Source organism: Neovison vison, chromosome 2 (genome assembly GCF_020171115.1).
Source record: "Neovison vison isolate M4711 chromosome 2, ASM_NN_V1, whole genome shotgun sequence".
Taxonomy (NCBI): Eukaryota; Metazoa; Chordata; class Mammalia; order Carnivora; family Mustelidae; genus Neogale; species Neogale vison.
In genome coordinates this window covers 183,355,747-183,373,378 of record NC_058092.1, presented here as the reverse complement: position 1 = coordinate 183,373,378, position 17,632 = coordinate 183,355,747, and the positions used below count along the sequence as shown (strand labels likewise).

The window sequence follows — 17,632 nt, the reverse complement described above, 5'->3', positions numbered from 1 at the left end:
TCATTACTATTATTAGAACTGTCAACTTTCAAAACTGGGGGAAACTATCAAGAAAATTGAGCCCAGAGGAAAGGTGAGAATTTAAGAAGGGACAATGAGCAAAGAAATCAGTACAATGAGTTCATAAATCTAACTACTGCCTACAAAAAAAATACATGAAATAAAGCATAGGAAGGTAACAGAGATAAAGGATGCCATTGTACTTTCTTGTGTGGAAAGAGAGCAGATACCAAGTAACTTAAGTTTTGCTAGAACACTGGGGATGATGTAATAATAATTATGAAATTAAAAACCCGTAACTTTTAAATATAAGAAGCATGACTAATGTGTTTATTTTTAATTAGGATATACCAGTTTTGTAGGATTCATGGATAATATCTTCGACTTGTTCAGCAAAACCTAAATCTAACATTTGATCCACTTCATCAAGCACAACATGGCGCAGTTTAGAAAGATCTAACCGGCCGCTCTGCAGATGGTCTTTGATACGACCAGGAGTCCCGACCAAGATGTCAATACCATTTCGAATATGATTAACTGTGAGAGGAGAGAAATTGCAGTAATATGTAAGAATCAAATATGTGTTCTCACATTTCTTCAGATTTAGGTACCAAATAGATCTTTGCACTACTACCACACATATCTACTCACTTTGGCTTTGATAGGATGTCCCACCATAAAAACATGCCACACTGAGTTTCCTAGTGATATCTTTGAAGTCTTTGGCTACTTGGTTTGCCAGTTCCCTTGTAGGAGCCAAAACAAGAACCTAAGCAAGAGGGTTAAAAAATAAAAAGATACTTCTCTAAAGACATCTAAATTCAAACTGAGGATACTTTTTCTTAAGGTACATTTAAAAACTAGGAATCTCAACATTAAAGTCATAGTATTTAAAGACAGAGCACACACACACATAAATTAATTTAAAAAATAAAGACAGCACAAATAACAACAAGAATAGTAACTTATAATACTCTCCCCTCGTCCTTCAGGTCTCTCTTCAAAACTCACTTTCTCAATGAGGTTCTTAACCCTCTTTCCTATGCTTCACTCCTCCCTTAACTGTTTCTCCTCAGTCACTTAAGTCATGTAAAATATTTATGTTTTATTTATTTAAATGTTTATTTTCTGTCTCACCCACTAAAATATTTAGCTCCAGGGTAGCAGGGATTTATGTCAATTTAAGTTACTGATTCCTTATGCTTCAAACAGTGCCTGGCACACAACCAGTGCTTTACATGAATTACATAAATCAATCCTCACAAAAACCCTATGAAGTGGCATTATTATCCTAATTTTACAGATGAAGAACCCAGGTCTTAGAGCTAAGTTAAGAGTTTTGCCCAAGTTCAAACAGCTAGAAATGGTGGAGCTCAAATCTCCAATTATGTCCTTCTAGAATAAAAGCTTTTTAAGGCAGTGCTGGAATCTTGTCCTACTTCTTCTATTACTTGCAATCTTTCCTAATTTCACCTAAGAAACAAAGCTCTCTAAAAAAAGGTTTTTCCTGTTGGCCAACCTGATCCAAGACCACCCTGACTTAATTATATTAATATATGTGAATTTACTTAAATATTGCAATACTATTTAGAAGTCTCAAAGAACAAGTAAGTTTTTGTCATATATCTGTTCAAAATATGATATTTTTTCTTTCTTCACTTTTATTAACCCTAAAGTGAATACAGGTTCTGAAAACATCAAATTTTAGGCTAAAATTTCACGGTCTTCTCTTTTCTCTACTACAATTAAGGCAGACTTCCAATATCCCAATAACATAGGGACTAGCAAAATCATTTCTATAATCTCTTCTTAAAAAGCCTACCAGTGAAATAAATATTAACTGAATAATTAAATAAATGAATACCTCTTTAGCAAATTCATTGTTTAAAAGCAAAGATCAAGACTGAAAAAAAAGAAGAGAAGGTCACTACATATACTCACTATAAATATATCTAAAATTAGACATGCTGGCTTCATAACATACACTTGTCAAAGACATCTATGAATCCATACACATTACATTCATATGCAATAACTACTTCACTCAACTCTACTTGAGATTTATGTTAAAAGTCAATTAATTATTGTTTTAGGATCTAAATTTTTACTTTATGCCACAGAGCTAACTTTTCTATCCTGGCGGGACTTGAACTTAAGAGCAGTATATTCTTTCCTTCCCTTTCCATTAGCGTAATGTTTAAACCTTTCACTGGTTACCTTTGGTGAGCGGCTTTTTTTAATTGTCTCTTGATTTCTTTGGAGTCTTTCAATCAAGGGGATGGCAAAAGAAAATGTCTTTCCTGTTCCTGTCCGTGCTTGAGCAATTAAATCTTTTCCTTCATAAACAGGACCAAAGGTCTTAACTTGAATAGGAAAAAGATAGGATACCCCTCGACCTGTAAAATGAGATTCCATTGAAATATATTTAAGACTAGCTTAAGGAAAAAATATTTTTATTTGAAAATGAAAATCTATATTCCTCAATGTCAGCCTAAAAATATACCACCTAGTGACATTTACAGTTATTCCTACTGCAAAGAGGAATTTTTTTAAATTAATCTGACACTTTTGACAAATACATAAAATTATTTAAAGTTAAAAACCAGTTAGAATATCAAAAAGGATGATATAGAAATAACTGCAATTAAAGAACAGCTATTTCTCTTATGCTTTCTAAATTCTCCTTTTGGTCAGAAGAGGCAGATTTTTTATAAAATCTAGTTGTAGATTTTTCAGTTATATATCCATTAAAATTCATAGTACCTTTTAGAAGCTTTATTGTCTCTTCAGAAATAGGGAAATTGGAGAAGGCTCCTTCTTTCTGTTCACGTGTTAGGGTCTGCCAAAATGAAATCAAAGTACTAACTGATATAGTTCATATTCAACTAGGTATTTAGAATCTTATTCACTTATCGTTTTTGGTTTTACTGAATGAGCTAACAAAACAACTTTAGTTAGTATTTGCAAAAATTGTATAGATTAACTTACATATAAGTTAGTGGAAAATCCTTTTAATTTCAAAAGTATCCCTTCAACTAACAAGTTTACACAATACATTTTCCCACAATACATTTAATTTTTTTTCTTTTTTCATTTTTTTTAGAATGAAAAAGAAGAAGTGGGAGGGATGGGGCAGAGAGAAAGAAAGAACCTTACGCAGGCTCCATGACCAGCGTGAAGCCCACCCACTGGGCTTAATCTCATAACCCATGAGATCACAACCTGGATGCTTAACAAACTGAGCCACCGAGATGCCCCTCCCACAGGACATTTTAAAATGACTAACTCACAAATAAAACTCCCTCTGGAAATACATCTACTACATAAGCCAAAATATATTGCCATTTGATTGAGACATTACAGAAGAGCTATTTGATCATCTAAGTCATACTCACAGATAGAGACTATTAATTACAAGGTCTAAGAGAAGACTATAAACCACCCTAAAAAAAAAAATTACACAATGAGGAAAGTAAATTGTTTCTAAAAATAAGTGTTAAAAAAAAAAGTTGTTCTATGGCTCTAAAAAGCATGTTTTAGGTCACGAAAACAAAGAAAAGTGCCTGTAAGCTTGAAAACTTCTTTAACACATATACAGGTTAACATGACATAATCATTTAACATCTATTGAAAACTTTATGTACTAATCAATGTGTATATAGAACAAAGACAATATAGCTACCTGTTAACTTTATTATTGCTATGTTTAAAGAAAGTAGTTCCAGAACCATACACAATAGCGGTTTCGAACAGAGAACTAGATAAAACACATAATATCAAACTGAAATTGTAAGCCATTTAAGCAAACCTCAAGGCTATTATCTTTTTAAGATTAAAAGAAAATAATTTTATTACAAAAGTAATACATTTTCATTATAGAAGCCACATATAAACAGAAATAAAACTATAATCCAGTCAGCTAAAGCCACATTTGAAACAAACACTCCTCCAAACCTCAATCTATGCACAAATAAATTTTATCTATTTATCTATTTATTTATTTATTTTTAAGTAGACTCTACATCCAATGTGGGGCTCAAACTCACAACCCAGAGATTAAGTCACATGCTCTATCAACTGAGCCAGTCAGGCACCCCTAAATGTTTTTAAATAAAAATACTGTATACACTGTATTGTAATTTTTTTTTCATTTAATAGGATACATTGAATACCCTTTAATAACTTTTTATTTTTTATTTTTTTGTTCCATGCCCAATGTGGGGGTTGAATTCATGAGCCTGAGATCAAGAATTGCATGCTCTACTGACTGAGCCAGCCAGGCACCCCCTGAATACCTTTTCAACATTCTTCTACAACCTTTAGGATTGATGTCATCTATTGCATAGATATAGCATATTTCCTAAAACCAACTGTCTACTATCAGACATTTAGGATGCATACATTTTTTGCTAGTATCAACAATACTGTGATAAGAGTTTCATACATCCCTGCACAACTCATGAGTATCTTCTTAGGAGGATAAATGCCTAGAAGTAGAATTCCTGAACCCAACTGCGATCTAAAAAATAATAAACAACCAAGTCTCTTATAATACAGAGCACTGTACCGGGTAAAATCCCAATAAAGAAAAAGCAACTGTACTCTGCTACTAGCAAGACAAATTTGTAGGGCCTTATTTAGGTCAGTCAACTTTCTAACATATGTTCTTCCTGACAAATATCAAATTCACAAATAAAAAAATACCATATTTTAAAGCAAAAATTCAACATGCTTTTCCAAAGCTCTGCGAAGATTACACATTAAATTAGGCTCAGATGTAGTTAAAATTATTGGCAACCATCAGATTTTAAAAATATAAAGAAGTATTAATTACCAAGAATTATTAAGACTATCAGTGTTGTTTCTTTCAGAGGACCTGAGTTACTAACAATTTATGATACCTAGACAAATCTATGAACTCTGCTAGAGGAAAATCGCAAGAACAAATTGAATAAATTCTGTGCAATAAAATAACTACTCTAACAGGTATGGGCAAAAGCCATGGGTACAGCAATGCAAATTCTATACGAAGCATATTTTCTTCACCTCCCAAAAAATTATTATCCAGAACAGACTTCTTCAGATCATTTTTAGGTTTCATTCTGTTTAAAAAATGCAAACAGCTTTAAGACTGAGTTACAATCTAAATAACATTTAGAGTTGGTATTGTTACAGAAGCTGAAAAAACAGAAGGCAAAATACACAAAGTCAAGAGGCTTTATGTATCTTTTTTCAGGAAGTCAGATGTCAATTCATGAGTACTGGTGGGACTGAAATAACCGTAAGAAATCCAAGTAGATGACCATCAATAAGCAATCTGGGAAAACTATTTAGGAACCCAACTGTACAGGAAAGGTTCACATTTGACAATCCCCCCAACCTCCACTCAAAGAAAAAGGCAATACAATGACAAAAACAAGGGACAAAGGTAAAAGGGCTCATCAGATTTCAGCTGTATAGACTTTACTGTCCAACTGAGGGCACCAGACACTATGGAATCATTATGAAATCATTATGGAATCAATTCTAATTAGCCTAAAAATCCAATTAGCCTATATTTCAGGGATAATGCCAAATGCATAACAAAAAGTATTCATACCTCCTCTAGTTTATTATCGCTTGATTTAGGAGTAGAACTATCTAAGGATGACACTCGCTTTGATTTTTTTTCATATTCATCAATATCTCCATTTGACAGATCTTTCCTTCTTGACTTATGAGATTTAGAAAATTCATCTGAAAGTCTATTATTACATCCTTCTTCAGTGTCTCCATTTAGCTTCTCTTTCATTTTAGCTTTTTTGGGCTTGGGACCATCCAAGTTATCTGCAACACCATTTTCTCTTGTTTCCGATTTCTCATCTGAGTCATAATGGTGCCTTGACTTCCTTCTATCACTCTGTGGAAAAACAAAGAATCAGTGACAAGAGGGTCACAAGCTCTCCTCTTATTAAGGCCCTAGAGAACTGAGAGCATGATTCCCCAACCAGCAAAGTTCAATCTACCATCACCTTGAAAAGTTACCTGGTGGAAATCCAGACCGGTTGCTAACGCCAAGCCTAAGCCTCACCTCTTGCTTTCATTTTCATCCCATTTCTTGCATTCTCAAGACTTGACCTCTAGCCCCTCTCAGATCCCATTACATGATTTAAGGGAAATCAAAATAGCTCCTTTCAGAAAAAGAGGAGAACCTGAGATTTATAATTATAAATTAAAAAGCAAGCAAACAAAAACTTCTAATATCTCCAAGAAAAAAAAAGTTAATATTATTGAGTACCTACCCAGCATTGTGTAATGTGCTTTCGGCTTATCTTGTTTAAATCTTCATAACAACCCTATAAGGGAAGTACAGGTCCATAATCCCTTATCCGAAATTCCGATATCCATAAAGCTCTGAAAACCGAAAGTTTTTTGGTAACTTATTTGGAGACAAAACCTCACCTAACCTGAACTCGTTTGGTGGGAAAATTCGACTTAAACTGATGTGAGGCTATTTATAACCTTTATTTATTCCACTCAGTAAGCATATTCATATTTGATATTAAGGTGTTTGATTATAAGCCGGGGGCCCCAAACCCTACCCGGGTGTTACTCTTCTAAAAATTCCCAGAATTCTGAATTAGCCCCAAGGATTTTGGATAAGGGATAGCGAACCTGTATTACCTTTGCCATTTTACTGATGAGGAAATAGAAGTTCTTAGAGTTAAGCAACTTGCCAAAGACTCACATGCAGGATTTCCTTCCAGTGAAAGTGCTAGTAATCAAGCTCTGTCTGATTTGAAAGACAATGCTCTTTTCACATCAGGCTTCCTCTTCGAATTTTGATAATTAACAGGTTAAAGAATAAACAAATAAAACTAGTAATTCACATAAAGCTCCAACTGTTAAACTTCCACGAAAAGGCAAATATATTAGTAATCCTTGAAATTTTTAAAAGTTTTTTTAATTAATAGAACTTTAGAAAAAGAAAAAAAGACAACTCTGCAACTTTAGTTTTAAAATGCCAAACTGGTGACCAGTGTTTTAATATTTGCAAACAGCAAGAAATTATTTGGCCATTTAACACTTTGAAATTACTTGGTCAAAATTCAAAATAAATTACAAAGTAGTTATTAGTGGTAGCAACAAAACCACCACCATCAAAATTTTCACCATAATTTACATAAATTTTACAGAGTACTTTCACATACAATTTTCTCATCCATAAAATGGAGGAGATGCTGTGAAAACAGAATAACATATATGAAAATGCTTTGTAAACAGCAGAGTTTTACATTAACATAAATTATACAGTTACAGGTTCAACATTTGATCTTTCATTAACTGAACTAGCCCACATCTCCCCAAACCAGGAAGTTCTATAGAAAAACAAGGTTATTTACAGAGCCAGCCTTGGAGTTAGAATCACTTTTGGGCCCCATACTTCAGGAAGATGAATCACAGTAAAGTGAGATCTCAAGTCCAAGTCCACCGATATCCCAAGGTGATGAAATACATCATTCCACATCAGATCCATCGTGGGTGCCGACACTGTCCACTTCCTCAGCTTCCATGACACTCTATATACCTTCCTTATCCTCTTACACCTACCCTCTCCAATAGTTCCCCCTTCCTCCTCCTTCTGTGGATGCTCCTAAGCCTCTGTTCTTTGTGTATACTTTCATACCATTTTCATGGCTTCAACAAACAGTTCCATGCTTTTTTCCTCATGTGCACTCTGATTTTGAGAATCTAAGGCCCAGCTCCATAGCTCTACATATCCAAAACCAAAGTTATCTTCAACTCAATGCCAGATCACTACCCGAATGCTGTTTCTACTAGTTGGTACTTCAATCTGCTTCCCAATCTTTAGTTATCTTTCATAGTTGGAGGAAAACCAACAAGTACTTCTGGAATATCTAAAACGTGAAAGCCACCAACTTACAAGAATGTATTAATATGTAAGGATGGACAAATACATGGCCATTTCCCTCAAGAATCTTTGGAAACATTTTGGGGAAGACACACAAGGGAAAAGTGAGCTAACTTTACAAAGAAGCACGTAACAGATGCCAATCAAATGGTAAAGATAGCAATGGAACAAGACTTCAAAGGGGAAAGTGATTACTGGATGTATATACCCGAGTGTTTCGAATAGACACATAAACTAAACCTTCATAGACAGGATTTGAATGCAGAAGAAGATATAGGTATTTCAGGAGGAGCCAAAATTATGACTGCTTGGTGATTCCACTTACATAAGGTATTTAGAGAGGTCAAATTCATAGTCACAAAGTAGAATTGTAATTTCCAGGGACTGAGGAGAGGCAGCAATGGGAAGCTGGTGTTTAATGGGAACAGAGTTTCAGTTTGGAGGGTGAAAAAGTTCCAGAGATGAATGGTGGTGATAGCTGCAGAACAATGTGAATGTACTTAATGCTACAAAACTTGCACTTTAAGAGAGTTAGAACAGTAAATTTTATGTTATGTATATTTCACCATAAAAAAATTAATAATAATAATAACTGGTTGGCTGGAATGCCAAAGTTTACCTTGATGACTAGGTAGGAAAAAGTAGGTTCTGCTCTCTAGAACTATACACAATATTTTAATTTTTTTGGTCAAATGTAAGCCTTCAAATACGGCTTCCTCACCCACCTAAGCTCTGTTTTCTTCTCTCTAGGTCTCTTTGAGGGTGGGGATGGGAATTCCCTGCAACCCCTCTACCGGGTCCTTGAGGGCAGGGACTTATTTGAACTCCTTGGTGCCAGCAAAGAGTGTGGCTCAAATTAAGCTCATTAAATACTTGCGGACTGAATTAAAATCTAACAGTAAAGCCTACTTGTGAAACAACCCACACGAACTCCATCACAGCCAAATCCTAGGAACGCTGGCTGTGACACTTTTTTCCTCAAGCCTCTAAACACTAGCTATCGAGGTTTGTAAACCTAAGATCTATTTCCTCACGGGTCAGGGTGACGGAGAAGTAACACATATTCAAGGCAACCATCTTTCTTAATCGTCTTCTAAGACCGCCAACAAGAACCAAACAGGCCTCGCTGCTTAAGGAAAAAGAGTAAAGAAAGCACAAATTCCGCGGAGATGGGATCTTGAGTCTGCTCATCTCGTAGGCTCCTACGGGAAGGGCGGAGGGAGCACGGGAGGCCGGGCCAAAGCCTAGTGCAGCCCTACTCCAGGTTACGGTGGAGATGGGAACGAGCCCGGAGCGACCTAAAAGGGACAAGAGCTGCGCGAGGGGAGGCCCTGAGATGCTCCGACCGGGTTGTGACAGGCCATCAGATCGGAGACAGGTCCCCTCCCCGCCCAAGCCGGCGCAGCCCAAAAAGAGGCGCGGCCCATCCTCAGCGCACCTTTTGCCTCTCCTTCCTCTGGCTTTCGGTCTCCTCCAAGGGTGCCTCCAGCTCCATAATGTCCCCCCAGAGGAGTTTCCCAGGCATCATTCGCTGCCGCCGCCACCTCCTTCTGGGCTCGGTGGCCACAACCACCTACGGGCGGCAGCAGCGTGAAAGGAAGCGGGGGCTGGGCGGCCGCCCGGCCAAGGCCTACGTCACTTCCGGGACACGCACCGCACGGCGGGGAAAAATAATTCCGGATACTCTCGGTTTAAACTCTTCCTTAGCGTTGCAACCTCCCACCCAATGAGCATGAGCGATCTCGACTGGCCCACCCTTGTTCTTAAAGTGATTGGCTGGTAGGACAAAAGCCCTGGCCAGTCTCCATAAAGGACGCGCGAATTTATTAGCATAAAGTGATTCACCTCCCCCCTTTTTCCCCCTCCCCCACGCCGAACGCTTATACTGGGTGCCGCGGAAACACTTTGGGGCTTCCCAGCATGCACTGCTGGAGCTGGGAAGGCCCTCAATAGCGGCGGAGGGGGCTCGTGCGCGGCGGGCTGGCGCGTGGACAGGACCAGGCGAGGCGGGTGGGACGGCCACGCGCCGCCTCGCCATTCGCCGCCGGAAGCTGCAGGCCTCGGCCCGCCCATTGCGGGGTGGGGCGTTAACGTCTAACGGTTTAGCGCGAGGGCGGCGGCCCGGCGCTGGTGGGAAGGGGCTTCGCGGGGTCTCCAGTGGGTAGGTGGCCTTGAAGGGAAGGATGGAACTGGACAATTGTACTTCAGGTCTTAGCTTTTAGTCGTGAAGTTAGTCCTTGGTTCATTTTAGGTCCTTTGTACACCCCCTCCCCAACGGAGGGAAAACTAAGCCCCTAGGAAAGGATGTCTGAAGACCATTCAGTTAGAGGCACAGTCGGGACCAGAGAACTCCTCCTCTGAATCCAAACTGGGTGCTCTCTCTACCACACCAAGCTGAAAGCTTTGTTTTCCGAAAAGCGTTTTGGGGCAGATGATCCCACGAAACTTAGGATGAGTAGTTAAATCCTGGAGAAATATAGCGAGAAAAGCCACAGTGTCTTCGACAGATTATGTGTTTGCAGTGAATTAAAGGATTTTATTTTATTGATGGGGATTAACTGCTCCTAAATTACAACCTTACACAAAACTGGAAATCTTTTGACAATGCAAAAGGGTGATTCCTTAGTCTACACTTTTGTTACATCACTGGTCCCGGCTGGTTGGCTTTCTTTTCGGAGCCTTTGCTTTAATCTCTTCATGCTATCTTCAACCCAGCTACTCCTGAGGGGAGAACAAGAACCTAATTCAGATGTAGGGGCACTTGACAATTTCTAAGACACCAGTCTTGTAACCTGAGCATCAAACTTGGGTCTTAGCAAAATTATGAACTGCTATTGTCACGGAGTTTGGGGATTTGTCCTAAATAGCTGAAACCACAAATGATCGCTACAAGACTTCTGCACTATTATGGATTGGCCCGAAGGCAAAAGGGCTATAGATTTTCTAAAAGTTACCTTCTGGATTCAATACTGTGAACAAAGGGGGTGTTAGCTAATGATAGTGGGGAAAATGCACTCTAAAATCTCTAGAGTATGAGAATTACTATGCATCTCTCAATCTGTGCTTTTCTAGATCCCTTTCTTCCATTCCCTCACACCCACCCCAGTTCTACCATTGTAAAGTCTTTGTAGCCCTACAAGAGAGTATGATGTACATAGGGAAAAGGAGTGGATGTGGCAAAGAATGTCACACTTGTAAAACTGGGATAATAGGAACAGATTTTAGTATGTTGTGGTTGAAAATCAAATACAGATGAAGTAAGTTTTTAGCCCCTTTAAAACATTGGTATTCATTTGGAGGTCAAACAGCAGGTGTGTAAATAGAAGGAACTAGACTGTTTAATTCTCCCTATGCAAATACTAATGAGTATATTAAATGTTTTTCAGAATGATCTGTGATTTAGTACACTCTACAATCCCTGCCTTTCTAAGCCCCAAACTCATTGAATCAAATGTCTGTCTGCTGTCTTAAATCAAGCCATAAGTTACTTCAAGCTATGGCTTAGTGCAAAAAAATTTGAGTACTACCAAATTTGGGTAACTCCCTGTTCTCCATGGATATCAACTAGAAAACTTGGGAATGGTAATGAAGGAATGTAGAACTTTTCTTGCTATTTGTTCCCTCTATAACACTCAAAGAGATTTGTATCTAATAATATCTATGGAAAGAACATGAAGGAGTAGTATAATTTCAATGTACAAAAAATTCAAAATATAAAAAATTCAAAATATAATCTTATTAGACTCTTAAATCCCCAAAATATCTTACCAGAGACACTGATACAATTTATTTCTTAAAATTTAAGAGTTGGGGTGCCTTATCTATTGCTCTGTTCCAAGATTCTATAAAGATTTCTCTTGCCTTTGGCTTTATCTCCTTAAACTCTATGACCTTAAGATATAAAAATAAGAGGACTACACACTTGCCTCTCTCTGGTCATTCTCAAACCTACAGGGCTAGATATTTTGTTCCATAGAAAAGCAGACATTTTTTTAAAAAGTCATTTTGCATCTGCATGTCAATCTTATGTGACAAAAGGAATCAAACTATTGTTTTAAAATGTCATGGCATGGAAATGGTTTAAGGAGCAATTATAAATTGCTTAAAAGGTACTGGAGGATAGAATGAGTGTATAGAGTACTAAGAAGTTGGGGCTCCTCGTGGCTCAGTCGTTAAGTGTCTGCCTTCTGCTCAGGTCATAATCCCAAATTCTGGGATTGAGCCCCGCAGCCTGCTTCTCCCTCTCCCACTCCCCCCACTTGTGTTCCCTCTCTCGTGTCTGTCAAATAAATAAAATCTTAAAAAAGAAATAGAGTACTAAGAAGTAAGGAGAAAATGAAAGAGGCAACAGGAGGGATATTTTGTCATTGTTAGCCACGTGATCATGGCCAACTCAACTCTAAAACCTGGTCTTTTTTGTCAATAATGTGGGGACAAACATGCCTTCCCTGCTCTGATAGTACAGGGAAATTGGGAGGAGCAGCTAATATTATAGTACTGCAAAGATGATATACAGAACAGTTTGCATTTCTATCTTTAGCTCAAGGTTTTGACAAGTTTTGAAAGCCTTGGAGAAGACACAGCTTTGAACACATTTAGCAAATGTTTATTTATGTATATGTGTAGCTCCTAATTCAAAGTTATAAAAACGTTTTTTAAGATTTTATTTTTAAATGATCTCTCTACCCAACGTGGAGCTTGAACTCACAACACCAAGATTAAGAGTCCCACACCCTACCAATTCAGTGGGCCAGGAGCCCCTGGAATAAAAGCTTTTCAACTTTACCCTTTGCAGAGAGGTCTTACTCTTTCTTTAGCCAATTACTTTGTAAATGTTTTCAATCAAGTGCTGGAAAAGTAGTCACATCAGCTACCCAAAAGAGGGCACTATGACCCAAGAAATGGACGCTATTACTCCTAAAGAGGGAATGACTATGTTTCTAAGGTTTCAAAAGCGAGAAGGACTTGTAGAGGCCAACAAAGTAGTCATGAGTTTGTTTCCCTCTTTCTTGTTTCATGACTCAGTGTCTCTCCCCCACTCCATTTTGGCAGTAGTCTTTCTTTTGTATACCCCAAAAGCCTCAGGTAGCTGTAGGATGGGTTCTCAAAATGTAGTGGTCCCCAACTTTCAGCATTACTACTGTTCTCGCCTTGGTTTTTTTCCCTCACAGATCTGACATTTTGAAACCATTGTCTGCTAAATTGCATTTAGTAATTGACTTGTGATCATTCTCCTTATCTATAAATAAGATACAAATGTAGCTTAGCAATGTCACCAGCCTGTGATGGTGTTGTATTACTGAGCTGGTATAATTTCAGCCACTGCCAAAGAAACGATGTTATAATTAGTAAGGAGTTAAGAAAAGGAAATATACAATTTCTATTGGAATTTTTGAAATATTGAACATACCCAGCTACTCTCTGAGTATTCCTAGGGGTCTGGGATTCCAGAAGAAAGAGGATAATCTCAGAATGTATGAAATGTCTAAAATAAGCCCATGCTTTACACATTTTTTTTCCTATTATAGCATCAGATGTTAACTGAAAACTTGTTGGCCAAGGGACAATACCTCCCCAGACAAATATGGATTTGAATCAATGAAACTTCTTATAATCTTAACCTAAAGGACTTGAATCTCAAGTGGAGGAATTACAATCTAACAAAAACGGGACCTGTATAGTAGGCCATGTATTAACCTACCAGACAAGTTTTGTGAATATATAAATACATTAAAAATATACACATATATAACGATATCAGGTGCCTCCTGCATTGGGCACCTTGAGTAGATTAGCCTCAGATCTTACAACAGTTCTGTAAGTAGATACATCATCTCTTATCTCCCTTTTACAGATGAGAAAGCTAAAAGAAGTTTGGAAATTTCCTCCATCACACAGCTCCCAATGATTTTAATTGGGATTCAAACTTGTTTGATTCCTAAATTCAGATCATCATTCTGCCTGAAGAAAACAGTTTTCACTTAGAAAATAGACAGCAATGGGGACAAGAAATCAAGAACTAATATTATCACATACAAACTAATATTGGGGGTAAAAATACAAGTCACTTATTTTAGGAGTAATCTCCCAAACAATTCACACATATACCCATCTTTAATATCTGTAATCATATGTTGTGTTTTGTAGAAGGCAAGTTTTATTGGTTTCATAATAGGCTTCATACATTTAGGGAGTGTCATAGTGCATCTAGTGGCAAAATTAGGTGGATTTCATTGGTCCCTACATGTGACTAGAGCCATAAAAGTCGAGGTCCAAAATCAAAGAACGGACAGAGTTGTTAATCTTTTTTGCAAGGACTGACAAGGATAGGTACAGGAATGGAAAACTGGAAGAACTTAGGATTCTTGCATGAATTTAGTATTTTGCAGGATCCTCACTTAATCTTTTTTTTCCTTGAAATATATTTGATATATAACCCTCACTGAATTTTATAAGTATAAAACCTTACAATTGGAAGGAATCTTCAAAATCATCTAGTTCAGCTATCCTGTTATGTACTGGAAATACCTCTGCAGCACACCAATCAAAGGATCACCAGGCCTCTGCCCGAATGCCCTCAATAACGGGAAGTACATTCATTTATAAAAGTGTCTATTTCAGGACACCTGGGTGGCTCAGTTGGTTGGGCGACTTTCTTCAGCTCGGGTGACTTTCTTCAGCTCGGGTCATGATCCTGGAGTCCCAGGATCAAGTACTGCATCGGGATCCCAGCTACATGGGGAGTCTGCTTCTCCCTCTGACTTTCTCCCTTCTCTTGCTCTTGTACGCTTGCTCTCTTTCTCTCTCAAATAAATAAAATATTTTTTTAAAAGTGTCTGTTTCATTTATGGATAGTTTTGGCTAATGAAAAGTTCTTTAAATGAGCTGAAATCTTCTAACTTTCATTCAGTGATGATGATTCTGAGCTATAAGACCCCCTGAACCGGGGCACCTGGGTGGCTCAGTGGGTTAAAGCCTCTGCCTTGGGCTCAGGTCATGGTCCCAGGGTCCTGGGATCGAGCCCCATGTCTGGTCTGGCCCTCTGCTCGGTGGGGAGCCTGCTTCCTCCTCCTATCTCTGCCTGCCTCTCTGCCTGCTTGTGATCTCTGTCAAATAAATAAAATCTTTAAAAAAAAAAAAAAGACCCCCTAAACCAAAATCTCCCCTATGAGCCTTTGCTATACAGATTACCCTTCTTGGTACTTGGTCCAGGATTTCAAAGGTCCTTATGACTACAGCTGATATTCTTGGATGCCATGGTAGGTTGTGCAGAGCCACTAAAAGTCAACAGTCAGGAGCGAGTGGGCCAAACCACTGCAAAACCCATCAGTGTATCTGATCTCCCCTCCTCTGCAACACCCTCCCCCGCACCCCCCAACACCCAGCCCCTGGAGGCAGCTCTCCACGGTGCTGAGCTTTAACTTGCCTTCACTGTTACCAGGATGGTGAGAATTAAAAGAGGCACTCTCCAATTATTCAATCATGCTTGAGATCTAAGGCCCTGACAATCCTTAGAAACCTCTTAGAAGAAACCCCCTCATCCATAAGTTAGCATCTACCCAATATGCTGAAACCAGTCTTGACTGCTCTCTGTTCCTCAGACCCAAGAGAACTGACCATTCCACTACTTGGTCTAAAAAGGCCAGCCAGAAAAAATTCTAGCAAAGCTATCTAAGTCTTAGTGGAAATAGATCAAGTGTAAATAAACTATTATCCTCTTCCATCTTTTCTATAAATCTTTGATTTAGAACCTCCTCTCACAAACCATTCTGCAACCATTCTCCTTCCTTTCTATCTCCACCAATCTGAGAACACCCTGACTTCTCATCACCATGCTATAGAGAGTGCCTCAAATGTGAGGAGGAACCAGAAAAATAGACCCAGATGCTGCCAGTAAATATAATTTGGGGCCATCTGTTCATGTTCAAGGTGGTTGCAGAGAAGATCCTTGGTGGCAATGATTGGATAGAAAAAATCTTGTTGCAGAGTACCCAAAACATCTATATACATACTTTCTGATAATGATAAAAGACATTAGTTATAAACAAAGAATCTATATAACCCTAACACACTATTTTCTGGATTTCTGTGCTGAAATCTTGTGAGAACCTTAACCTAAGCACTCACTATTAGTATGGGTAGAGAAGTTCACTACTAGGTATAGTAAATTATCACCCTATGTATTTGAGAAACTAATGAATGTCTGAAAATTTGAGTTAATTACATTTAATTGGAAAAGGACCAAGGATTTTATGGTTTTTTAATTGAAGAAAATTCTATATATTCCCAATAAATTCATAATAAAATAAGCTTTTAAAAAAAGCTTTAAAACATAAAAAAGGGGGGGAGCCAGCAACTATAACAAAATGTGTAATGAGATTAACAGCACCTATGCTTCGCTTTACAGAATTCTTCTATACTCAGCAGATTAAAATATTCTATATTAATCTGTACATTTTTATAAAAAAGCATCCAAAGAAAAATAAGAATTAAACATTTATGACTGGAGTTAGTTGTAGTAAGGAATTGGATGTGCGTGTTTGACCGTTCTTTGTGCCTTCAAAGTTCTGCAGAAAATTCTGTCTTCTTTTGAGTTCATCCAAAACGACTGAATTATTAGATGCCAGACTCTGTGTCCTAAGGTATTAAAAATAACACAATTATTATCTTCCAAAAGGGCCTGGATTTCTCATCAAAGCATTATACCTTCATTTGTTACTTTGAAGCAATATTACATTTACTAACACTAAGCTACATTTAGATAAGTTAACCTTTAAAAATCTAAAGTGCTCCTTACATTTTAAAGACTTCACAATAGCACCTCAATTATTTAACACCTGCTTAACAAGAAGTTTCATGTTTTCAGAACATCTTTCCTCAGATCCAGTATCAATTATATTCTAGTCAGAAACAGTAAGTTCCCAGGGTGCCTAGCTGGCTCAGTCGGAAGAGCCTGCAACTCTTGATCTCAGGGTTGTGAGCTCAACCCCCAGTTGGGTGTAGAGATTACTTAAATAAATAAATAAATAAACTTTTTTAAAAAAGACGAAAAAGAAACAATATGTTCCCTGAAAACCTCTCCTATACAACTGAAGTGTAATTTGTTTCTTTCTTGAGAAGTCCTATGAAAGAGAGAGAAGCCAACCATTAAGTTTTTCACATTGACAATGTTCCTTTCCAAGGAGCTGTAGGCTAAGTTAGTCCCTTATCCAATACACCTGCCTTGCTTCAGCCAAGGCACATTACTGTTTGGGCATTTTGCTTTTGACATTCCCCCTTTTTCCACCTTGTCTCCTCTCTATCACGTGCTCGTTACATTGATATACCTCAAAAATATGTCCTCCTGGGGCGCCTGGGTGGCTCAGTCTGTTAAGCATCTGCCTTTGGCTCAGGTCATGATTTCAGAGTCCTGGGATCAAGCCCCACATCAGTCTCTCTGCTCAGCAGGGAGTCTGCTTCTCCTCTCCCTCAGTGCTCTCTCTCTCTCAAATAAATCTTAAAAAAAAAAAATGTGTCCTCCAGTAAGTGTTCCCCTAAACAGCTCATCACTCTTTTTTTTTTTTTAAAGATTTTGCTTATTTATTTGACAGAGAGAGATCACAAGTAGGCAGAGAGGCAGGCAGAGAGAGGAAGGGAAGCAGGTTCCCTGCTGAGCAGAGAGCCCGATTCGGGGCTCCATCCCAGGACTCTGGGATCATGACCTGAGCCGAAAGCAGAGGC

At 38.1% G+C, this 17,632-nt stretch overlaps 2 protein-coding genes across 7 annotated transcripts in view; both read right to left on the bottom strand.

Annotated features, from left to right (window-relative positions):
• DDX50 (DExD-box helicase 50) overlaps positions 1–9,531 on the bottom strand; it is a 35,857-nt gene extending 26,326 nt beyond the window's left edge. The window contains exons 1-8 of one of the 3 annotated variants that reach the window (XM_044239659.1): positions 9,351–9,404; positions 6,664–6,772; positions 6,282–6,393; positions 5,600–5,899; positions 2,764–2,839; positions 2,218–2,396; positions 652–769; positions 352–537 (exon numbers count right to left, since the gene is read on the bottom strand). In XM_044239659.1, the coding sequence (XP_044095594.1) occupies positions 352–537; positions 652–769; positions 2,218–2,396; positions 2,764–2,839; positions 5,600–5,791 (751 nt within the window). In that variant the 5' untranslated portion in view covers positions 5,792–5,899; positions 6,282–6,393; positions 6,664–6,772; positions 9,351–9,404. Of the gene's footprint in view, positions 1–351; positions 538–651; positions 770–2,217; positions 2,397–2,763; positions 2,840–5,599; positions 5,900–6,281; positions 6,394–6,663; positions 6,773–9,350 lie in introns of all 3 variants that reach the window. The other 2 variants (XM_044239660.1, XM_044239658.1) reach the window with 2 other exon arrangements.
• A 6,591-nt stretch (positions 9,532–16,122) lies between these two features.
• The window catches only part of STOX1 (storkhead box 1), a 61,454-nt gene continuing 59,944 nt past the window's right edge, over positions 16,123–17,632 (bottom strand). For 3 of the 4 annotated variants that reach the window (XM_044239654.1, XM_044239657.1, XM_044239655.1), the window contains one exon: positions 16,123–16,549. In XM_044239654.1, the coding sequence (XP_044095589.1) occupies positions 16,402–16,549 (148 nt within the window). In that variant the 3' untranslated portion in view covers positions 16,123–16,401. The remainder of the gene's footprint in view (positions 16,550–17,632) is intronic. The other variant, XM_044239656.1, reaches the window with a different exon arrangement.